This window comes from Ammospiza caudacuta, chromosome 20 (assembly GCF_027887145.1).
Source record: "Ammospiza caudacuta isolate bAmmCau1 chromosome 20, bAmmCau1.pri, whole genome shotgun sequence".
Taxonomy (NCBI): domain Eukaryota; kingdom Metazoa; phylum Chordata; class Aves; order Passeriformes; family Passerellidae; genus Ammospiza; species Ammospiza caudacuta.
The window spans coordinates 6,641,138-6,664,977 of record NC_080612.1 but is presented as its reverse complement, the minus strand read 5'-3'; the positions used below and the strand labels follow the sequence as shown (position 1 = coordinate 6,664,977).

General features: G+C 58.1%; 1 protein-coding gene across 1 annotated transcript; it reads left to right on the top strand.

Moving 5' to 3' along the window:
- Positions 1-997: 997 nt before the first annotated feature.
- On the top strand, positions 998-20,604 carry SRRM3 (serine/arginine repetitive matrix 3). Its single transcript, XM_058817945.1, has 14 exons — positions 998-1,221; positions 4,246-4,347; positions 7,730-7,864; positions 7,974-8,054; positions 8,421-8,450; positions 8,858-8,926; positions 9,223-9,258; positions 9,897-9,947; positions 10,046-10,150; positions 10,849-11,020; positions 16,524-16,852; positions 17,489-17,716; positions 17,965-18,102; positions 20,388-20,604. Exons 1-14 carry the CDS (start codon positions 998-1,000, stop codon positions 20,602-20,604), a joined length of 1,917 nt encoding a protein of 638 aa, XP_058673928.1.
- Positions 20,605-23,840: the final 3,236 nt, after the last annotated feature.

Sequence of the window (23,840 nt, the reverse complement as noted above, 5' to 3'; positions counted from 1 at the left end):
CTCCAAGCCCAAATCCAGCTTGGAGAGTGAGGCAGGATGCTCTGCCTTTGCTCCTGATCGTTTCTCCTTGTGCAGGGCCCCTATAAAGGCAAGGTGGTGCCTCTGCAGCTGGTGGAGCTGGTGGTTAAGGCAGCAGAACTCCAGTGGGAGCACCCCCTGCTCAGGAAAGGGCTGGAGTGCTGGGCAGGGGAGGCAAACAGGGACAGCCAGGAATGGGTGCTCAGCCATGCGCCGATGGCCCCAGGGTGCTGAGACAGGGCTGTGTCTGTCTGCTTGATCCAGGAGATTTGGGAGCATCTCCTCCCTCAGGCTCAGGGAGCATCAGCCAGAGCCTCAGCATGGCAGGGCTGCTTGGGAACAGTTGTCCTCTTCCAGGGGTTATTTTTGGAGCCAAGTGAGGACACATTGGCTGTGTGGTGGAGAGAGGAGGCAGAGACACGTGAAGGTGAAGGAGCAGGGAGAAGGTAGAGGGGCAGAGGCTGGTGGGGATCCTCAGCTCCCCTTGGAGCCCACACTGGGCCATGCCAGAGGGTGCCAGGCCATGGCCCAACAGCATCAGCAAGTGTTTGCTGCCTGAGCCAGACATGAGGATGTCCCACCACTGCAACCAAACCAGCCAGTGCAGCTGGGAAATGCAAGGGGACACAGAGGACTGTGAGGGTGGATACCTCTCCCTGCTCCAAACCCACACTGGCTGACAATGGGGTTCATGGGGTCCATGTCCTGCTGCTGTCTTGGACCCCACAGACCCACCCTTGGCCAGGTTTTTCCAGTACAAGGCTGGAGCAGAGCATCCTCCTCTCTTTCCCAGGAACCAGCCATCTTGTCACGGTGACATGACTCACCCCAGCCTTGCTTTTGAGGGACATCTAGTCACTGTCCCCATCAACCTGCTTTCAAGACTGATTTTACCCTCGGGTCCTCACAAGGTCCCCTCACTCTCACGGGGAAGCAAGGCAGGCACTGACCCTTCTCTTCCTCTCCCTGACAGGCAATCATGGCTCTCTACAACAATGGGGCTGACGTGCCCTCGCCCCAGGAGGCCTCCAACGGCTTCCCCCAGCCTGGAGCCTCAGGAACGTGGCACAAGGGCGAGGAGGAGGTGAGGCTGGTGGAGCCCAGCATGGTGAAGAAGGCTCACCGGGAAATCCTGGACCACGAGCGCAAGCGGCGCGTGGAGCTGAAGTGCATGGAGCTGCAGGAGATGATGGAGGAGCAGGGGTGAGTGCTGGGGACGCTGGGGATGGGATCCTGTTTGCACCTTGTTCTTCCCTTTTAAAAAATAAATTAATGTAGTAAGTGTTTGGAAGTAAATCCATTTTTGGGTGAACCATTTGGAAGTAAATCCATTTTTGGGTGAACCGTTTGGAAGTAAATCCATTTTTGGGTGAACCAAGCAGCTTTGGTGGGTTGGTCTGTGGTGGGAATTTCCTAGGAGTTCATCCACTTGCCCTGCTTGGAAGTTTGGGCTCCCAGCTTGTCCTGCAGGGAAAGCTGAAGCAGGAAAGAGGAGTGAAGTTGCTCATGGGTGTGCAAGTCATCAGTGCCACCCATCCTGTGCCCCACATGCCTGGGATGTGAGATCCCAGAGGAAAGCTGGGTTTAGTCACTGGAGAGGCCAGTTTGGGGCTCCAGTTTGCCCTGTTTTCCTTCCCCTCCCCTCCCCAGTTTTGGGGTGACAGCCCCCCCTGTCCCCATCCTGCCAATGCCACTGAAAGCTGCTCCCCAGCCTTTATTCTTGTTGGGAAACAAAGGGATAAGGAAATAACCAAGGGGCTGAGGAACATCCTGGGTGGGCAGAAGGGATTGGGGGGCCAGAAAGGAGCCCTCCATCCCTGCTGGGCATGGCTGTGCTGTCTCTGGGAGCAGCCAAACATCCTGATCCCTGTGACAGCTCTCTGAAACCTGATGGATGGAGCAAATTCTTGGGCACACTTGGGTAGGTGGGGACTGGTATCAGCTGGGGAGAAGGAAAATGGATTGAGGGAAGGCTTCGCCAAGGCTTTCATTAAGAGTGCAAGCGTGACCTAGAATTAAATTGTCTCACACTGACTGGAATAATGATTGTGCCTAATTTGTCATTATGGAAATAAATAAGGCTGACCTGGCGCTTTGGGGAGCCCTGAGCCTCCTGTCAGGTTCCCAAGCCCTAGTAGGGATCTTACTACTGGTAGTAGCATTACTGCAATGGGTAATAGCAACACTGCAAGCAGGATTGTTGTTATTGCTGTAATTGCTTTGCTGTTATTAAGGCTATTAATAACACTGATGATGGCGATACGCTGAAATGATAATATAATTACAGTAATAATCTTGGTCAACCTGCTTAATCCTCTGCCTGCTCTTCCCCTGCACACAGGGGCTTTCCAGGGGGGTTCCATGAGAAGGGATTTGCACCCCTGAGGTTTCTGCCTGGACCAGGGGCAGCCTCCTGGCCATGGCCTTGGGGGAGTTGTTGATGAGGGCAGAGCTCCAGGATGGATGTGAGTGTCAGCAGAGGGGATTCTGCAGGGATTTAAGCACTCCCTTGTTTCCTTAAAGGAGGATGGCTCCTCCTGCCTGTGCTGTAGCTCGCTCCAGGCTGCCTGCACTGTTATTCCCTGCCTGCAGGCTGGACTCCTTGTCCAGAAAAGAAGTGTCAGCACATTTTCTTTCTTTCCCAAATCCATTCTATATGTTAAATGCAAAACCAGCTCCCTCCTACAGGGTTATAAGCAGCACCAGGGGAATGCAGGAGGGAAAGGGCTGGTGGTGCTCCTGCCTCCATCCCTGGAAGTGCTGGGGAGTTCCTCCCCTTGGCCTCCCCCCACAGATTTGCTAATGGCCCAGCCGCAGTGGCCCATCTGTCACCTCCTGTTTGGCCTCATGTCCCCTCTCCAAGAGCACCAGCCCTGTTCTTAATGTGCTGCAGCAAAAGCTGATCTCAGGCAGACATCTTCCTGCTGCTGTGGGCTGGCTGGTGCCCATGGGATGCCAGGGCTGTCAGCTCTGTCCTCCTGGCATGGCCACTCTGCCCAGCTGGGTGCTCTGCCATCGAGGGAATGGAGCAGAGCAGCATTTGGGGGTGCTGCCCTGGCTTTGGGGCTCCCCATGCCCAGGTGCAAGGTGAGGGGAAGCAGCCAGGCTGCCTCCAAACCCTGTTATGAGCCTTCATTCTGTGTGGAGTGTGGCTGGGGAGTTAATGAGAGCCTTTCAGTGCAAATGAGTTCGTTAATATTAATTCCCCTTTTCTTGCTGTTCCCTTTCATGGACACTGCAGGAGGAGTGGGTGGTGCCACGTGCCCTTCTTCACCCAGGGCACCCAGAGCACTGCAAGGGGCATCACTGTCCCCAGCACGGGCTGTGTGAAGTGCCAGCCTTGGGGACTGCAGGGCTAGGCCTGGCTCTGGCATTCAGCTTTCTGGGCTCGTGGCAGTGATGCTGATGGGGTGTGATGGAAAGGGTGAGACATGAGCAGCCCCTCTAGAGGCTGTGGCTGAGGATAGGGACACACACAGAGCCTGAGCTCTTCCCTCCCAGGGTGGCAGTGTGGTGGTGACATGAGGTCCCTCTCCCCTCACCCTCTCCCCTGGGATGATGCCAAAAGCATCGTGGGTCTCTCTGCTGGGATGTTTTTAGTTGAGGAGGATGCCCAGGTGCCCTTGTGCAGCCACGGGATGTGGCACAGGACCACCTGGCCAGGGCTGTCACCTGTCCCTTCGCAGGGACACCTCAGGGACGGCAGGAGTGCCGTGCTTGCAGTGGCTGTTCTCAGATGCCAGGACACAGTGATTAGTGTCTCTCGTTAATAACCCTGCGGCGCCTGAGTCAGCTCAGCGGCAGCGCAGAGCTGGCACAGCTTTCAGGGCACAGAGCACCAGGGGATGAGCAGGGGGAGCTCATGAGGGGACAAGAGATGGCGGGAGAGAACCCCAGAATCACTGGCTGCAGTGGTGGCACTGCCAAGAGGGTTTGGTGGGCACTTTCCCCAAAGCCTGGGGTGGTCACAGGAATGGCATCTTCATAGTCATCCTTTTCTTTTTTGGTGTCCCTTCTTCTGCCAAGCACTGCTGGGAGAAGAGGAGGAGGACAGAGTGGTGGCTGGGGACTGAGCAGAGGTCCTCCTGATGACTATCACCATGCCACCTCCCCTTTTGATTGGCCCCTTGGGCCATGTGTCACTTCCAAAGGTGCACAGTTCCTCAGCAGGTCCATGGGGAGCCCATGCTCCAGCATGGAGCCCTGACCACATCTTTGCCCATCCAGGTACTCCGAAGAGGAGATCCGACAGAAAGTGGGGACCTTTCGGCAAATGCTGATGGAGAAGGAGGGAGTGCTCACCAGGGAGGACCAGCATGGGCGCCAAATGTAAGTCAGGCAGCTTCCAGTTGGTCCATCTGTGTGTCTCATCCCAGAGAGACACGTCCCTGATGGCCTCTGAGCATCAATGGGCTGGAGGGTGAGTGGGCGAGGGTATATCTGGGCATGACTGGATAGCTGGATGGACATGGAGAGGGTATGAAGAGATGGATGGATGGATGGATGGATGGATGGATGGATGGATGGATGGGTGTTGGTTTTGAGTCGATGCTTGTTTGATTTGATGGTTGGTTGGTTGATTTGGTGATTTGATGTCTGGTGGTTGATTGGTTGATTTGATGGTTTGTTGGTTGATTTGATGGTTGGTTGGTTGGCTGTTCAGTCAGTTGGAGGCAGGAATTGCCCCTCTAAGGCAGTGTCCTACCTCTGGAGAGGTTAAAGGTTATCCTGCACTGTCATTTGGAGACCTCTGGGTGCTGTGCAGAGGCCAGAATTGCAATGCTCCTGTCCCAGAGGATGAAACCCAAGTACAGAAGGCCTCAATGGCCTCACTCTACCAGCCAGGGGCAGGGACCCCATGGAAGAAGCTTCTCCAAGGAAATCCTGTACTGTTCCTCTGCTTCTAATCACTCCTCATAGCGCGTGGTCCTGGGGGGCTGCATCTGCCCTGGAAGGGGGCTTAGGGCTCAGTTTGGTGACCAAAGCAGCCCAGCTCCTTCTGGGGGCATGCCAGTTGCTGCTCCTGCCCTGCACTGGACTGTTCCCTGCCTCACCAGGGTCCACCCCAGCTTGATGATGATTTATCAGTGCAATGCTCAATGGCCCAGGCAGCATGGCTGGCCTGGCATGCACCATCCATCAGCCTGGAAACCAGGTCACTTGGGACAGGAATAGATGCTTCAGGTTCACTGAATATTAATGCTTCATTAGGGTCAGGAAATCAGGGCGAGGGGGGAGGCAGGGAAGCCATGGCAGCAGGGAGAGCCTCCCTCACACCACTCTGCTGGCACGCCAGGCAGGGTGGGACACAGGGACATGGCTGTGCCCTGCCTGCATGGGGCTCATGGGGGCTTGGGACAGCATGAAACATTCAGGATGATCCTCCTCCAGGCAGGTAAAAACAAGGCATGGGGGAAACTAACCTGCCCAGGTCACTGAGCATCATGCCTGAGGTGTTAACAAGTGGCCTTTGCTGGTGGGGGCAGGAGTCATCTCCAGGGCATCTTCCTGGCAGGCTCGTTAGGGCCAGCACTGTAACGAGCACACGGGGAAGCCAAAGGTGCCTGAAAGTTACTCAGGCAGCCCTGGCTGTCACCTTTACAGGCTTGGTTTTGCAAAACGAAGGGTAATCATTAAAGATTAGCCCCAGGGCTATAAATAATAGTGCTGAGCTGGAAGGAGCAGTCTCACAGCAAAGGATTGCTCGGAGGAGAGCAAAGCCAGAGGCGCTTGAGGAGGCTGGGTCCAAAGGAGGTGGCTCCTCAAGCAGCAGGGATCTGAGCTGCTGGAGGATATCCTGAGTGCCAAAGGTCTCTGCTGCAGGAAGAGGCTGGACAAGGGAGTTAAATAAGGTTTAAATAAAGAACCTCAGCCCTTGTGGTGGCTGGGAGAGTGCTCAGCAGAACATCTCGTGGGCTGGTCCTGCTCCAGCACTGCTCTGGGCTTTTATTGCACGGTCCTTGGCTGCTGGGACTGCGAGCCTGAACCAGCTGGTCCTGTTTCAGAGCCAATGCAAGGGCTCAGCATCATCTGCATAACTCCCCAGGGAAAAGTGAGGCATCGAGCAGAGCTGTGACCACCTGAGTGCCTGGCTTTGCTCTTTGTGCTCTCCCAGCTCCCGTCTCCGTGTGCACAGCTCGGTACAGCCCGCTCCCCAAGGAGAAGGGTTTGATGGACAGGCTGGTGGGATTGCAGACAAAGGCGAGCGTGTGCTGGGCAGGGAGGGATAATTGGAACAGCACAAGGCTGGTCTTGAGCTGCTGAGCACAGCTAATGGGTGAGATGCTGGCAGCAGGCTCTGGCAGGGAGCATTGCCTGCTCACAGAGCAGAGACACACACAGAGAATTAACCTCTCTCCCTTCTCTCTTTGCCTCTTTTCTGCCCCTTCCCACAGCTGGGTGGGTGGTTGAAAGGCTGATTCTACCTTTGGGACACGGCCAAAGCAGGAGTCATGTGGAGAGGGCCCGGCCAGCCATGGTGGTGGCACAGAAGGGAGCCCAAGTCGTGCTTGAGCGATCATCCATGGTCAGGGGAGGGTGCCTCGTGCGTAGTTTCGGTCCAAGGCATCTCTAATTAGGTTAAACAGCCCATGGCCTGCCTGTGGCCAGGGATGCCAACACGTGCCACTGTCAGATCTGCAGTCTGGGACTGGGAGCTTCCCTTTTCTCAGGCAATGGCCAGGCTGCCAAGGGACTGATGCTGTGGGGCTGCACTTCTCCACCAGCATCCCTGACTGCTCACCTCCAGACTGGGAAGGGCAGAGGACCCACATCATTTCTGAGGGCAAATCTCCCTTGGGAAGCAAACACCTAGGTTGCTGTGGTGCTGGGCACCCTCCATGCCTGTCCCCATCTCTTAAGTTTCCTTCCAGAGCACCTGCATGTCCTTGTCCCTCCATGGGTGAGATGTCCTACATCCCCCAAGAGCAAATGAGAGGCTCCCTGTGGGTTTTGTCCTGATGGCAGTGCCAGCCCAGGGAGGTGGGGGCATCAGGAAGAGGTTGGGCAGGGACTCCTGAGACTGTCCTAGTCCAGCTGCCAGGCCTCTACCAAGCCCTGCCCACAGCCCTGGTAGTCAATGGCAACCTCATGCCGGTTTCCATGGCAGTGGGAAAAATTAATGCTGATGAAATCACTCAGGGGAGAGAGAGAGAGACCCTGATGGCTCTAGGCATGATGTCCCCCCAGCCCTTCTTCACCTGCTCCTAGGAGGGACATTGACCATTACCTGCCTGAAGCTCCAGGGCTGAGCTGGTGGCACTGTGAGGTGCTGGTCTCGAAGCCCAGATCATCCTGGGCAGTTCTCACCTAAATTTCCAGAGCTGGTCTTCTGCCAACTCCTCTCACCCTTATCCAGCCCTGCAACCCACCTGGGCTGAGCCAGCCTCCCACTCAGCCACAGCTCTTGAGCCAAAAGGGGCTCAAACGAGAGTGAGCCTGGGCCCTGTGGGGAGATGGTGGCCTGAGTGTCACAGTGTCCCTGTGCCAGCCTGGTGGAGATCTCTGCAGGGATTGGAGCCACAGGAACACCCTGAGTAGACCTCCACCCTGGGGCTTTGCTGTGTGTGGACATCAAGGGACATGACCAAGGTTCCCTGGGGATGCTGTGGCAGAGGCATTGTCACCCACCCCCTGTAGCTGCCCCAGCTGCTCTGGTGGGACACAGGCAATGGGGATCCCCAATTTAATCCTACTCTTCCTCCTTTGGCAGAGTGATAGAGAACCACCACGGGGCAGATGGGGAGGAGTACGAGGTGGAGTACCCTGCCTATGGAGAGGGCTGCCTGCTGCAGTGCGACTGCTCGGCCGAGTGCTACCGCGAGGACAGCGGCCACCGCGAGTACAGGTCTGCGTGGCTTTGGGGACCTGCTGGGCACAGGGTGCCCATCCAGGGACACAGAGCCCAGGGGCCTGGCCCTTCTTCTTTTCCCAGCCTTGTCTGCTGTCACCCACAGGTTGAAAAGACGCTCGAGCAGCTCCACCTCTCCTCCACCCAAGAAGAAAAAGAAGAAGAAATCAGGTCACCGTCGGAGCCGGTGAGTCCCCCACTGTCCCTGTGCTCTCTCCTCTCTCTGGAGGGCAGCTCACCTCCCAGCTCAGCCCTTTGCCAGCCTCTGGAGGGGCAAGTCACCCCACTTTGGGGGGCAGTACACCCCTGAATGTGCACCCTTAAGAGGTGCAATGCATCTGCATGTACTGATACTGCAACACACACATATGTGTGCACACACCTACTGCATGCACTGCTGGGACCTTGCCTGGTCCATGTGGGGAAGGAGCTTGCTGCCACAGGGCACAGCACCAGGCAGGGTATGGCTCTGTGAAGGGTCCATCTGCCCAAAACCTCACACTTAGCACTGCTGTCCCTAATATCCCTTTCTTCTCTGCCTTTCCCATGGCAGCAAAAAGAGGAAACCCGGCTCAGAGCGCAGGTGAGTGACCACTGGGCTGGGTGGGCTCTGGGGTCCCCTCTGGGCTTGCAAGGCCACTGGGCACAGACTGGCCTCTACCACCCACTGTCCCCCTCAGAAATCCCCCTGGGAATTGGCCACCTTGTCTCCTGCTGGAGGCAGTAAAGCCCACGAGGTGGCAATGAGACACAGCAGGATTTGGGCATTCCAGAATTGAAGGCAGCCAGAGCCCTGCTGCCAGAAGTCCCTTTCTGTCCCCCAGCCCAAATCCTTCAGGAAATAACTGCCATGTGATGTTCATGCACCCCATGGGGTGGTCCAGAGGAAGGAATGTGGCTGGGGGTGGGGGGACCAGGCTCCCATGGGCCAGGGGAAAGAGACTGGGGAGTGCCTTGCTCCCTGCTCAAGGGCACCCACTTCCCCTCTAGCTGTGACAGCGCTTCACCCATCCGCAAGGAAAAGAAAAAGAAGACTGGAAAGAAACACAGACGTGACAGGTAGGATGGACGCAACAGCAGGCTGGGGACGGCAGGGGTGGCTGGGGACAGAGGGGCTGGTTGGGGCTGCTCAGGCCCTTGGGCTGGGGTGGGATTTAGAAGTGGTTAGGGATGGATTCTGATGATTTTCATGGGGCCATCACCTCCTCACAGCCACTGTCACCTGCCCCATCCAGCAGCCCACCTCAGGGCCATCCCCCTGTCCTTCTCCTCATGCCTGGAAACTGCCCAGCCTTTGCTCCCCCCTGGCCAAATCAGTGTATTTCCTTCATCTCTGCCTCCTCTTCATCCCTTAGGTCTGAGTCGGGGTCACGAAAAAAGAGAAGACACAGGTAAGAGTGACAGCCACCAGGAGCAACCCCAGTGCCACCAGCTGCCAGCTTCCCCTGCCAGGGACCCCTGCTGTCCCCTCCTGCTGCCCCCTCCCCTCTGCCCATCGTGATGAACCTCCCCACCCCATAGCTGGACACTGCTGTGTGTCCTCTGCCCTTGGATGTGGCACAAGGCCACTCTGGCTGACTGTGGGACCTCAAATGTCCCCTGGGGGAGGAAAAGGGATCCTAGGCAGTCATGGCCAGGGCAAACCTTGACTGTTGCCCTGCTCTCTGATGATACCCTCTGCCAACACTGGTATTTTAGGGTGAAAGGTGTGAAAAACAGACAAAGGATGCCAGAGAGGGTGCAGGGAGGGTGGGAGGGTGATAACAGTCCCAAGCCCTGAGGATGCTGAGCAGAGCCAGTCCCCCTCTTTTCTCCTGCCTGGTCTCACCAACCTGCACCTGACCCCACAGTCCCCCCAAATCCATCTGGGATCCCCACCACGCTTTGAACCCCAGTGGACCCCAGCTCCAGACCAGGCAGCTCCTTCCCCTCGCTCCTCCCGCAGCCTGGGTGTCTCTGTGGGGCTGGGAAAGCCACCCCCAGGTGCTGCCCCCTCTCCCACATCTGCAGCTTTCGGCTCTTCCCGCAGGTCCCGAAGCCCCAAGAACAAACGGAAAGAGAAAAATAAAGAGCGCAAGAGGTGAGAGCCGGGCTGGCGGGGGCGGTGGGGCTCTCTGTGTCCCTGCGTGTCCCCGCGGGCGCTCAGCTGTCCCTCGGCCCCGGCCGCCCTCTCCGCAGGTCCCGCAGCGAGTCCCCGGCCTGGCGCTCGCACCGCCGCAGCTCCTGCAGCTCCCACAGCGCCTCGCTCTCCTCCGACGACAGCGGCTCTAAATTCCCGGGCAGGTAGGGACAGCCCGGGACCTCCGTCCCCACCAGCACACCCAGCCCCAGATTCCACCATGGGACACTGTGGGGTAGAGGGCAGGGACAGAGATGTCCTTGGGATGGCAGCTTTATGTGGTACAGGGCAGGAGGTGGGAGGCAGAGGTGTCCCAGAGATGGGTGCCCTTGGGGACGGAGGGCAAAGGTAGGTGACAGAGGAGTCCCAGAGATGGGGACCTTGGAGGATGAAGGGTGGAAGGTGGGTGACAGAGGAGTCGCAAAGATGGGGACCTTGGAGGATGGAGGGCAGAGGCAGGTGGCAGAGATGTCCCAAGGGAGAAGACCTCAGGGAATGGAGGGTAAAGGCAGGTGCCAAAGGTGTCCCAGGGATGGGGACTCTGGGGGATGGAGGGCAGAAGGCGGGCGGCAGAGGTGTCTCAGGGGTGAAGACCTCAGGGGATGGAGGGTAAAGGCAGGTGGCAGAGACACCCCTGAGACAGCCATAGAGGGGAGTGGGGTGGTGCTGCAGCATCTCTGGAAGGTTTGGGAGCATGGTCCCCAGCCGGGATTTCAATTTTTAGCTAAAGACAGCACAAAGCACCAATTGTCACCCCATTTCTGGCTTCGGCGCTGCAGCCGGCGGCTCTGCCAGAGCCGGGCCAAGGGGGGGCCGGGCTCGGGGCCGGGGTGCCGGCAGCTGACGGCGCTGTTCCCCTCAGGGTGAGCCCCAAGCGCCGGCAGGATGGCCCCAAGGGCAGCAGCGCCCGCTCCAGCCGCAGCCCGTCCTCGCCCTCGCCCCAGCGCTCGGCATCGCCGCACCAGAACGGGCACAAGGGCAGCGCCCAGAACGGCCGCCACAGCCACGGCGCCCCGCTCCCGGAGCCCTCGGATGTACGTAGGCTTTTCTTGGATCACTCTTCGCTTCCCTGCCCTCCTCCCTCCACAGGACTGCCCCCTGCTCTCCTCTGCCCTCCTTCCCCACTCGCTCTGCTCCCCGCCCTGCCCAACCGGAGCACACGGGGGAGATGTGGGGTGCAGGTTGCACCCTCCCAGCACTCACCGACCCCGCGCTGGGTGCACGATCTCCCTAGGGGAGCCAGCCCTTTGCCCTGGGGCAGAAATCAGGGCAGCCAACAGGTCATCCCTGTCCCAAAGCCACACGTTGCCCTGCGGATGTCACCCCCCCGGGATGATGGCTTGGCAGGCCAGCATCACCTGCCAGGGTCATCACCGGGCTCAGCACCTCCCTGAGATTGATCCCAGGCAGCCAAAGAACGGCCAAAGCAGGAAAATTCTTGTTTGCCCACCAACCCCAACTCTCCCTAGTGCCAAGGGCCAGCACTAGTGCTCAACCACTCCGGCCTAGTTAGGGTTTGGAGGGGATTTGATGCTGGATGCTCAGATTTTAGGACCTTGAGGTCCCCATGGCAGGTGACATCAGAGCTGAGCATCCCCAGCTCTGCCTCAGCATCCCGAGGTGAAAATCTTGGTGAAACCTTAGAGGCTGCTCCTTTGCTGAGTGGTGCAAAGCCCTAACCCGGGCGCCAGCCCCAGTTTAACCAGTGCTGGCATGGTGAGGAGCCTGCTTTGGCTGAGGGGGGCTGAGTGAAAGCAGGACACTCCACTCATGGAGCCCACACAGATCCCCAGAGAGCTTGATTCCCACAGCTGAGACCCCGGGGCTGGCAGCACCGACACTGACACCCCAACACCTGCAGGACCAGGGGCACCCCAGCAAACGGGGTGCGCATCCACACGTGCCCTTCACCCTCCCCAGCCCAGCACCCCCAGCAGCAGCAGCAGCAGCACCCTGCCCGGCTCTCGGGGCACCTCTCTGCTTTCTTCTGGGCCGCGGCTGCGGCGGGGCCGTGGGGCGGGTCGGGCGCCGGGCTGGCCCCGCTCTCCCCTGCCCAGCCCAGCAGCGCCCAGGCCGCCGAGCTCCCTTGGCTCCCCGGCACCAGCGGGACTTTTCTCCAACAACTTTCTCTCTTTCTCTCTCTCTCTCTCTCTCTCTCTTTCTTTCTCTCTCTGGTTTCTATTTTTTATTTTTTTTTTCTTTTTAATCCCATCTGTGTTTTTCTTTAGCCTCCCATTTGAAAAAAACCCAAACGGTAATATACACTTCCATTTCTTGCTCAGCAGAAGCAGGGACGAGGGGGAGGGAAGGGCAATGAAACGTGCTTTTTTTTTCCCGCCCCCTTGTTTTAGTTTCCTTTCTCATGATTTATTTTCTTTTCCCCTGTGATGTACAGAAATGCAAACGATATATATTTCTCTTATTTTTATTTCCCCCCACCCCGTCGTCGTCGTGTTGTTCTAGAATTTTTTGCTTTTGTGTGTGTTAATGTGGAGAAGAAAAAAAAAAAAAAAACAGCACAACAACAACAAAACAAAACAAAACAAAAAAAAATAAGCCCGATGTGTTTTCTAAATATTTACGGCCGCTGAACATTGTATTTCCATTTTCTATATTTTGAACAAGGAATTTAAAAGGGAAGAGAACCCAGCAGCTCTGCACTGCAAAGGAGCGAATTGCCCTTTTCCTCCTCAAATTGGTGTCCTCGGCTGGATGCTGCTGCCGTGGCGAGCTTTCCCTGCCCGGCTGCAGGATGAGGCCGCGGGGTGCGGGGCTATCCCGCATCCTGCATCCCCACAGGATGAGTCCCCAGCCCCCTCCCCACCTCCCGCAGACCCCCCAAAAGCTCCGGTGCCCACCCCAGCACCCCCAGAGCCGCTGGGTGCCCCTTTTAAATACCCAGTCCTGTCTCCATCCATCCCCGCTGCCTTCCCAGCCTTCCTCCTGGGTCTCTCCTCCTCCTCCTCGCCCACACGCACCCTCCAGCCCCTCTCTTTCTCCGGTTTTCTTTGGGCCGACACACCCCGACATCCCTCGCCGTGTCCCACCTCCATCCATCGCCTTCCCTGCATGTTACCCGGGACTTTGCCATGTTTGTAGAGTGACTTTTAAAGAGTGAAAACCGCAGCCTGATCGGGTTACAGACACCAGCCAGCCACCCCCACCGCGGCCCCCCCGCTCGGCGGAGGCCGCAGCCTTCCGATTAAACAAACAAACAAACAAACAAACAAACAAAACATTTTTAAAAAAGAGAATAAAAAATTAGAAGCTAAAGAGACCAATTTTAAAAGTAATTTTAAAAAATTCTAAGCAAAGCAAACGGGATTAGCCGAGGGGTCTGGATCGCCGTACTAAAGAGTCCTTGTCTTTTTCCCATTCTGCCCTCCAAATGTGGAGATTATTGTTTTCTTTTTTTATTATTGCATTCCTGTCACTGCCAATTCCAAAGGTAGGTATTTTGTCCACCTCTGCACGTTCACTTCTGCAGATGAGCCTGTTGAAAAGCACCGTAGCTTGATTTAATGTTATTTTCTCTTTCTTTCTGACTTTCTTTCTCTTTCTTTCTCACTCCCCCTCTCTGTCTCTCATTTTGTCTCTTTTTGGTGGCTATATATAATTATTTTTTTTATTTGTATGGTTTTCCCCAGTTAGCTGCAAAGCCATGCTCTTCTCTTACGTTCTTTTTTTTTAATATATTTTTTTGCCCTGTCCACGTAATATATTTTTCTTTCTTCCCCCCTTTTCTCTTCCCCGTCTCCTCGTGCTGTCGGTAGAATGCATTTCTGTGTCTTTCAGCCCTCTGAATTTGTGTTCCTTTCCATTCAGGGGCCGAGCACGGCTGTTCCCTTTCAATCCCTCATTAAATGATGGTGAAGATATTTAGGGACAAACAGGGGCAGTGGCCACGGGTAGAAGTGGGCACAGGGGGTTTTGGGGTGGATGGATGGGGTAAGAAATGAGAAATTTGGGGAGATGTGTGGGTTTAGCCCCTCTGCAGGGGGAAAAAACCCAGCTTAGGGAAAATACTGAGAGGCTGCAGTAGGGAAAGGTGTAAATCTTCCTGCGTGCAGAGAGGCAGGTCCAGGCCATCCCAGCCTGTGAGGGGCAGGTGACAGCATCCCTGCCCTGGCTGTCCCATCCCCACAGGTGCCCAGTGTGTGTTTTCTGTCTTAGGATGAGGGAAATTCCCTCTTTGGCAATTTGGGTTTATTGGAGATGCTTTTACCTTTGCTGCCTTCCTGCACGCCAGGGCAGGAGACTCCAGGGTTTGGGTGGGAGCCCTGCATCCCACAGCCCGAGCCCATGGCATGGCCAGTGGCCAGCCAGTGCCAAAATGCCACCCTGGCAGAGAGGAACCCCCTCTCTTTATCTCTTCTTCGTCCTCTTCTTCTTCTTCATCATCTTCTCTGCTTTAATGTTCCTCTCCTGGGATGTGGGGCTGGGCATGGGCTCCCCTGATCCCCCTCTCTGGGGCTGCTGATCCCCCTGGAGCAGATCCTTGCAGGACAGCTGGGCAGGGCTGATCATCACTGCCAGCCTCCCCCTCGCTGCAGCCATTGCAACAGCAACTGGTTTTTAATAAAACCCCCAAATCCCCCCATTTTGGCTGCAGCTTGCTGCTCTGTGGCTGGAGGGATTGGCTTTTCCATGGGAACAAGAAGGTGGTGGGGTGTGGAGCAGTCTGGGATGCTCAGGGACATGGAAGCTTTGTGTCCCTTTTGCAGCATCTTCGTGGCGGTCCCCAGAATCCCAGCCCTTCACCCTGCCCCCTTCTTTTTTGGGGGGAGAAAAGTGGCATTGAGAACACAGTGGGATGGGTGGAGAGAAGCTCAGCCTCGAGGATTCACTGAGCATTCATTGGTGGGATGGTGAGGAACTGGGGTCACCAGCCCTGGGCATGGTGGCACGATCCTGGCACCACCCCAATATCCCTGAACCCCTTTTGATTCCTCGGCTGGACTCAGCAATGCCCTGTGCAGGATTCACCCTCCAGGGTTTCTCAGGGAGCTGGCACTGGGCTGTGGCTGTGGGGAAGGAGACCCCAAAGCCCCCTGAGCTGGGGTCTGCCAGCTTGGGCAGGACTGCTGTTACAGGAGCTGTTTCCACCCATCTTTTTGGTCTTGTGATGTTTACAAAGATGGGGGGAACACCCAGGCAGGGTTTGTGGCTCAGAGGAGCTGAGATATTTGGGAGCCTCAGGGCTGGGCAAAATCCCTTGAGGTCTCAGTGCTCAGGGCTTGGCCACGGTGGTGGGCCAAGGTTTCCCCTCCCCATAGGAGAAGTGAGTTGGTTTGTTTTATTTCTCCTCTCTCTGGCTCTGTCTCTGTCTCTCCTCCTTCTCTCGCTCTTTCTTTCTCTCTTGCATTTTTGTGAATCTAATGATGCACTTATATTGCCCCGCTTTTCCCTTCTCTTCATACCTTACCTACTAAAGGAGGAAATGCCACTTTTTTGGTAAGTGGATGTTAACCAAGAGGGACTTAAAAAAAAAAAAAAAAAGCATATAATGGAAAAAATAAAAAAAAAAAAGGAAGCAGAAAGCAAAGTCTGTGTTGAGTGCTGATGAGGACTTAGCAGTTCCCTGCAGAGTCACAGCTAACAGCTCAATGCGTGTCCCAGGAAGAGCTCAGAGACATTCGTTTATCTCAGTAACGAGGACATTTGTGAAGTTTTGCTTTGTTTTTTATTTATTTATTTTTTAATTTTTTTTTTTTTAAGTTTTATTTGATTTGGATGGTTTTTCTTCTTTCTTTTTTGTTGGTTTCTTTTATGCCTTCTCGCCCCCCCCGGCCCCCTGCCCTGCCTTGCCCTCCATTGTTGCTCTGTGCCGTTTTTTCCTCGTTTCTGGATTTGTTTTAAGCCGAAAGCCGTACTATTGATAAAATCTACACGTATCAGAACATATATCTCTATATATGTGCATGCGTCTGTGTGAGCAGACCCCATCACCTCCAGCCCTCTTTGGTTCGACCCTTTCCCCTCGGCTCAGTCTGATTTACTCTCCCCCACTGCCCCACCTTCCCTCCTCTCATATTTTCTTTTTTTTTTTTTTTTTAATTTCCCCCCCATTTTCCTTCCTTCGTTTGGGTTTTATCCCCCTTTTCCCTTCCCCTTTCTTGGTCGGGATGGCGGGCACCAGGGTTTGCTTTATCCCCTCTCCAGGTGTTTTTGGGGGGGGGGGGCGTTTGTTTCTTTCCCTCCAAGCTTTCCCTCCCCGACGACTTGGGGCTTTCATTGGATTTATTTCTTTTCCTCCCATCCCACCCCTTCCTTTGGGTTTTGATTACGATTTGAGTTGAGTTCTATTTTTTTGGCGTTTTGCATGCGGAGGTTTGCATGACCCACGTTGTTGAGGGCGAGAGGAAGGTGCAGAGTAGCGTCTGTGTAGCCTGCCTTATGCGATGTGCATTGACGTTGTGATCGGCGCCCCCGGCCCGGCGCCCCCCGTTAAAATCCCCTTTCTCCTTCTTTCTTCTCTCCTTCCTCCCTTCCTCCTCTCCCTCCTTCTCTCTCTCTCTCTCTCTCCCCCCTTGCCAGAGGCCGGCCTCGGCGTCCCCCTCTCCGCGGGCTCACGGCAGGACGGAGCCGCCGTCCCCCCGCACCCGGGGCGGCCGACACGGCGCCCGCAGCCCCCGCTCGCCCTCGCCGGAGCGGGCCAAGCACGGGCACCGGCATCGCTCCCGCAGTGCCTCGCCGCCGCCCCGACACCGCGGCCAGAGCAAGGGGCGGCCCCCGGGCCCCCGGGAGGCGCCGCCGCCGCCGCTCAGCCCCGCCGGCTCCAGCAGCGACTCGGAGGGCTCGGCCGGCTCCCACCCGTACCACCCGCCCGCCGGCCCCGACAGGAACCACGGAGCGCACGGCAAGAAGTAAGGGAGTGCCCGGGATGGGCTCCTGCCGTCCCTGCCCGGGATCTGGGATCAGATATTTGGGACGCAGCTCCCTGCGGGCACCTTAAATCCATCCAGGCAGAGCCCTGGGGGCTAAGCTGAGGGTATGGGAGCTGGGCTGGGATGTTTGGGGTGCAGCTCCCTGCAATCCCTTAAACACATCCAGGCAAAGCCCTGGGGGCTAAGCTGTGAGCGGGGCTGGGTTGGGATGCTCAAGGGATGAGAGTGGAGCAGGGATGGGAAAGAGACAGGAAATGAGGACGAGTTGGCCATGGGAATGGCGATGGGAACAGACCCGGGGATGGTGTTAGGGAAGGGATGGGGATAGGGAAGAGCCACAGTAGGTCAATGGTAGCACTGTGGGAAGGGCCATCCCTGCCAGGGATTATCCCACTGCGAAGGGCAGTGCCCGGATGGCAGCAGGGGATCACAGCATCCCACAGGATGCGGGATGCCGAGCAAATGGAAACCCCGTGCTTTACAGTCTGGGATGTAGCCCAGTCAAAAACTGGTGTCATGAAGTGTTCCTTATGGGAACCTGGGGTCCCTGGCTGAGGTGGAGACACCCTGCCAGCCAGGACAGGTGCGAGGCGGTGCTGGCATCTGCCCTCACAGGGTGAAGGAGCGGCACCACCGGGGCCGGCCCAACAGCAGCTCGGAGTCGTCAGCCAAGCACTCGCGGCACGCCTCGGAGCGGAGGAAGAGCCCGTCCCCCAGCCCGGGCCAGCGCAGCAGCTCCTGGAGCTCCAGCGGCTCCCCGTCCAAGTCCCGCTCCCGCTCCCGGGAGAAGAGAGCAGCGCGCAGCCGCTCCCGCTCGCCCTCGCCCAAAAAGCCAGCCAGCAGGTCAGGCCCGAGGGGACAGGGGCACGGGGACACCGCGGGTGCCAGGGCGCTCAGGGGGCATCGCGGCTCAGGGCGGTCCCGGCTGCCCTGGCACTCGGGGAGGGGACGTGTCATTGTTGGTCACGCTGGAAACGCCAGCCCCAGGTGGGAGTGACATCCGGGCAGTGACTGCTGCCACAGGGTGTCCCTGCGTGCCACACGGGACCCCAGCCCATTCCCTGACCCTTCTCCTCCTCCCCGGGCTGTAGAGAGAAGGACAACGAGCCCCGAACACGTCACGGTGACCCCGATCCCGCCCGCCCCCGGCGCCGCTCCAGGAGCTACTCCCCCATCAGGAAGAGGAGACGCGACTCGCCCAGCTTCATGGAGCCCAGGAGGATCACCAGGTGTGTCCTGGCACGGGACAAAGGCTCTGCCACTGCCACAGCCATTGACACTGCCACGGCCACAGCCACTGACACTGACACACTGACACTGACACGGCCCAGGGCTGGGCTCTGCTGCCAGCTGACCCCAAAGGGTGCCTGGGTGGGTGGATGGATGGATGGATGGATGGATGGATGGATGGATGGATGGATGGACATAAGGATAGACAGATGGACAGACAGACGGATGAATGGACACGTGGATGGGTGGACATACAAGTGGATGGATGGATGGATGGATGGATGGATGGATGGATGGATGGATGGATGGATAGATGGATGGACGGATAGACAGACGGACAGACAGACGGATGAATGGACACGTGGATGGATGGACATATGGATGGATGGATGGATGGATGGATGGATGGATGGATGGATGGATGATGGATGGATAGATGGATGGATGGATGGATGGATGGACAGATGATGGATGGATAGATGGATGGATGGATGGATGGATGGATGGATGGATGGATGGACAGATGATGGATGGATAGATGGATGGATGGATGGATGGATGGATGGATGGATGGATGGATGGACGGATAATCAGATGGACAGATGGATGGACACGTGGATGGATGGACATACAGATGGATGGATGGGTGGATGGACACATGGATGGACACACGGATGGACAGCAGCAGCTCTGTGGATGCACAGACAGCTCTGAGGATGGCTGGGTGAATCAGCTGGCCCAGACAGATGGGTGACCAGACTGCCTCCAATGCTGTGACCTTCTGATCTCTTCCTATTTCGAGGCAGGAGAACAGGAATTAATTTTAATCCGCTGCGCGTATTCCAGCAGCGCTCACGTCCGCAGCCACGTCTCTCCTGCCCTCCAAAAGCTGGCTTCTCCTCCTTGGGATCCTATTGCCTCAGGATCCTGAGCTGTAAGACAGGCAATATTTCCTGCCAGACAAAACACTGTGTGCATATGTAGCACCTCGTTAAGATGCAGCACTGGCGGCGGGGCCGTGCCCAGCCCAGATTACCTCCTTCCTGACCTATTTGTCTCTCCCACTATCAGCTGGGTGATCGGGGGGGCTGGATTTTCAGAAATCTGCCTCCCTGTGGGAGGGATTTTGTTTTGCCTGGGCAGGGCTGGAGTTGTCAGGAGGGAGGACAGGAGGAATACTGCAGAGCCCATGGGTTAGAGCTCCCTACAGTTCTCCCTGATGGATGTCCTGGAAAGAGAATGGTCTGGGAAAGCTGCTCCCAGCCCAGCCCAGGTGCCACTGTCTGGTTTTCCATCCCTCCTGCTCCATCCAGGTTTTCTCAGGATGTCCCCAGGGAGGTGGCAGGGCTCGGCTGGAGCACACAGCCCATGATCCCTGTGGGGACCATTCACCTCATCCCATCACCATCCTTGGGGGAGATGGGGGTGGCAGACCCTGCTCTGCTCAGGGTTCAGGAGGAGCAGAGCCATTTCTGTGAGGTGTAGAGGATGCTGTGGGGAGGGGGCAGCCAGGGAAACACCCCCAGCCCCCTTTGCCTGCCCCATAGCCCAGCCAGGAGCCCCACAGGGACACCTGCCCTGTCTCCAGTTCCCATCAAACCCTCCACCACGTGGTCCTACCTCAGTGATGCCAACTTCTCCTTTTCCATTTCATCCCAAGGTCCCTCCCGGAGAGCATCGCCGCCAGCCTGGCTCCCAGGGTAACCTTCCCCCTTCCTCCTCCTCCTCCTCCTCCTCCTCCTCTTCCTCCTCTTCCTCCTGGACCCCTCTGTGTCTCCTCACACCTCAGGATGCGCCCAGCACCCAGCCACTCTCTGCTCCCACTAACACCAGGCTGGGACAAGGGGCAAGGGGCCGACTCCTGATGTCGCTGTCCCCCGTGTCCCCGTGCCTCCCGTGTCCCTCCTCATCCTCCGGCGCCGGGCGGGCTGCAGCTCGCCTCCCGCTAATCCCGACCGTCTCTTTTTCAGCAGCTTTCAATCTTTGGTGTCTGGGAAACACAAAAGCCACATTAACCTGCTCACTTTCCACCCTCGACGCTGCCTAATCCAGGACTAACACCCCGGGGGAGGGCGCAGGGGAGGAGGAGCGGGATGGAGGGATGGATGGATGGATGGATGGATGGATGGATGGATGGATGGATGGACGGACGGGGAGGTGACGCCTGGTGGCACATCCTCCCCGCTGGGATGCTTGGCTGCCCTGCCTCAATGCTGGGGGTCCAGCGCCCTTCCAGCGTCCAGGACCCCTTTCCCCTGACTCAGTTTCCCTTTTCCACTCGCAGCGCCCGCAAGCGTCCCATCCCCTACTACCGGCCCAGCCCCTCGTCCTCCAGCTCGCTGAGCACCTACTCGTACAGCCGGAGCCGCAGCCGCAGCTACGACAGCTACAGCTCCAGCCGCAGCCGCAGCCGGACTCGCAGCCCCCCCAGCCGCTCCCGCAGCCCCAGCCGCAGCCCCAGCTACAACAGCCGCAGCAGCTCGGAGAGCGCCGGCTTCTGAGCCCCCCGACAGCCCAGCTCTGCCCCCAAGGAGGGACGGGACCCGCGGGGAGGTGGAAAGGAGCCGGGGGATGCTCAGGGTGGACCTGGCAGCGCTGGGGGAGAGCACGGACGGGAACTCAGACGGGAACGCCCTGGGAGGGGGTGGCTCCCCCCGCTCCGGGGTGTTTGGGGTCGGGATGGGGAAGGGGAGGATCTCGGATCTCTTCTTATTTCTGCGAGTGGGGCGGGGTGGGGCGGGCGAGCACAGAGCGAGGGAACAAATGCTCTGCAGAGACCTTGGGGCCAGAGGGTGGGGGTGGCTGGGGACACCCCTGGCGTCCCCCTGTGCTTTTTTTGGGGTTGTTTGACTGTTTTTTAGCACAAGAGCATCCCGGGGAGGTGGGCAGATGGGGGGGCAGGCTCAGCTGGAGGGTGTGATGCCAACCAGAGGTGAGCAAGGCCCTGTTTCCCCCAGCAAAGTTGTCCCCAGGGTGTCACGGGGCACAGGGGCTCTGCAAAACATTTTGGGGTGCCCCCAGACCTGAGCACACGCCGAGCCATGGATGAACAAAGCCGGCAGCACCTGTAATTCTCTTCCCAAGCGAGGAGATCCAGGGAAAAACGCTGCTTGTCCCTGCTCAGGAGCCGGCCCTGGCACCCACCCACCCCCCAGTTTGGGGGCACCCCGGGAGGGGGGAGCTGGGGCTGGGCAGGGGGTGCACCCAGCCACCCTCTGGCACTGCCATGGCCTGCCCCACCTCTGGGCTCGCAGCCCCTGTCCCCTCCTGCTCTGGGGAAATGTGGCTGCTTTTTAAACTCAATTATGGGAAGAGAGAGGCAGGAGGGTCCCGGGCTCGGCCTGCGGCCCGCCTTTTGCAGGATTTTGCTGATTTCCCAAAAAAACCCAAGCCCCCAGGCGCTGAGGACAGCGGTGGCCCCGGGGTCGGTGTTTGACGCCGCTGGCCCCGCGTTTGCGGCTGGCTGGAGCAGGACAATGGGGACAATGGGGACAATGGCTGGGTGGGACAGCAGCTGCCCGCATTAACCCGCTGCCCCTGCATGCACAGCCGGGCTCTGGCTGGTTCCCGGCCAGCCGGGCTCGGGGGGATCCTCTGGAGCCCAGCTCAGCCTCGTCAGCTGGGCCTGATGGAGCAGGGATGGGAGCAAGGGGCACTTCAGGGTCAGCCTCCCAAACCCGGTGTGTCCAGGGTTCACCAGCCCTTGGAGAGAAATTCCAGGAGCTGGGCAGTGACGGGTGCCAGCCCCTGGGTGTCCAGACGTGTTAGAGATGGGGTGAACAGGTAAGGAGGGGACACACTGGTGGCACTCCATGTGCAGCTTGTCCCCACATGCCAGCCTGGGCAGGGTGGCAGCGCTGGATGTGACAGTGGCAGGAGGAGGAGGAGACAAAAGGTTCTGCTCTCCTGGAGCCTGGGGGGTGATGGAGGACACGAATTCCCCCAGCATCCCCACAAACCCCGAGCCACGCGCTCCACAAACCATCCCAGCAATTCCAGCTGCTGCCCCACAGCCCCCACAGCCCCCCAGAGCGGCCGTGGAGCCCCGACCCTGCTGGGCCATGGGGGAATGCCCTGCCAACAGCCGGAGCCGAGCCAGCAGCGGGGATTGATGTCCCTGCAGCCCCCGTGGGGCCGCGGCTCCCCGGGACCCGAGCCCCGCCTGCAGCGGCGCCGCGGAGCAGCCAGCACATCAGGGAAAAATTCCAGTCTTCCTCTTTTACAGTCTCTGTCTCCTGCCGGGAGGGAGCCAACTGGAACAAATACTCTGTAGAAATACTTCAGTATTTTCCTGTCGCGCGTGCGCTCTCTCTCTGGGTTGTGAGTACAGCTGTAGATGCCGTGAGCTGGTGCAATTATAATAAATATACAGTATATATTGTAAATTACCCTGCTGGGCACTGAGAGGTTTCTTCCTGGCAGGGTTATCCTGCTCCTTCCCTGCGGCTCCCTGCGGATCCATCCTGCTCCTCCCTCTCCCTCCGTGTGGAGCAGCACCGGGAGTTTTGTGTCTGATCCCTGCGAGGATCCTGCTGTGTCTGTGGGGGACCCTCTGCATCCTCCTGGCTCCTTGCCGTGCTCCTGGCTCCCTGCATCACTCCCGTTTGTCTGCAAGCTGCCATCCGTCCTGCCTGCATCCTCACCTGCATCCCTGCCTGCTTCCCTTCATCCCTCCCTGCATCCCTGCATCCCCGCCTGCATCCTCACCTGCATCCCTGCATCCCTCTCCTCTCTCCCACATCCCTGCATCCCTCCCATTTGCCTGCAACTCTCCCATCCATTCCGTCCCTCTCCTGATCCCTCCCATCCTTCTCTGCTCCTCCCTGTGTTTCTGTATCCCTCCCATCCCTCCCGTTTCCCTGCAGCCCTCCCTGCATTCCCACCTGCCACCCTTCCGTTCCTCCCCGCATCCCTCCTCCGATCCCTCCCCTCCCTCCCAGCATCCCTCCCCGCATCTTCCTCGGCATCCTTCCCTGCCTCCCCTCCATTTCCCTGCATCCCTGCCTGCATCTCTCCCCTCCCTCCCACATCCCTCTCATTTCCCTGCATCCCTCCCACTCCCTCTCCTCTGCAGTGCCCCATCTTCCCCTGGTTAACCCCGCCAAGCCTACCACAGCCCCCAGCCCCACATCACTCAGCCCGCCCCCCCAGTCCCCTCTAGTCCCTCTACGCCGCTAGAGCCCCCCTGACCCCATCATCACCCCCAAATTCCTGCTGCTCCATCCCCCCCACTCCTGGAGGTCACTGATTCGTGCCCTGAGTGTGTCAGGGCTCAGCTGCCACCACCTCCCGTTTCTCCAGGGCAAATCTGGGGCCAGAGGGGAGCTGGGCACGGGTGATGGGGGCCCACAGCTGCCAGGCTGGGCTGGAAACAGCCCCTTCCCCAGCATGGGAGCTTGGGTTCCCAGATGGAAATCCCTTCCTGAGTGCCAGGGGTATGGAGAGACTTGGATGAGAGGATCCCCTTCCAGCCCCCAGTCCCTCTGCCCCCCTAGAGCCCCCCTAACCCCATTATCACAACCATTCCACAGTCCCCATTGGCCCTGAGACCCCCACCAACCCCACAAGGGCCTCATGGACCCCATTCCTGGGGACTGGAACAGCCCAGCTTGGTGCTGGGGCTTCCTACCACGGTGCTGAGCATGGGAGGGCCAGAGGGCTGGGGGGCTCTGGAACCTTCTGGAAGGTGGGTGACCAGGAGCTTGGGGTCTCTGGAACCTTCTGGAAGGTGGGTGAT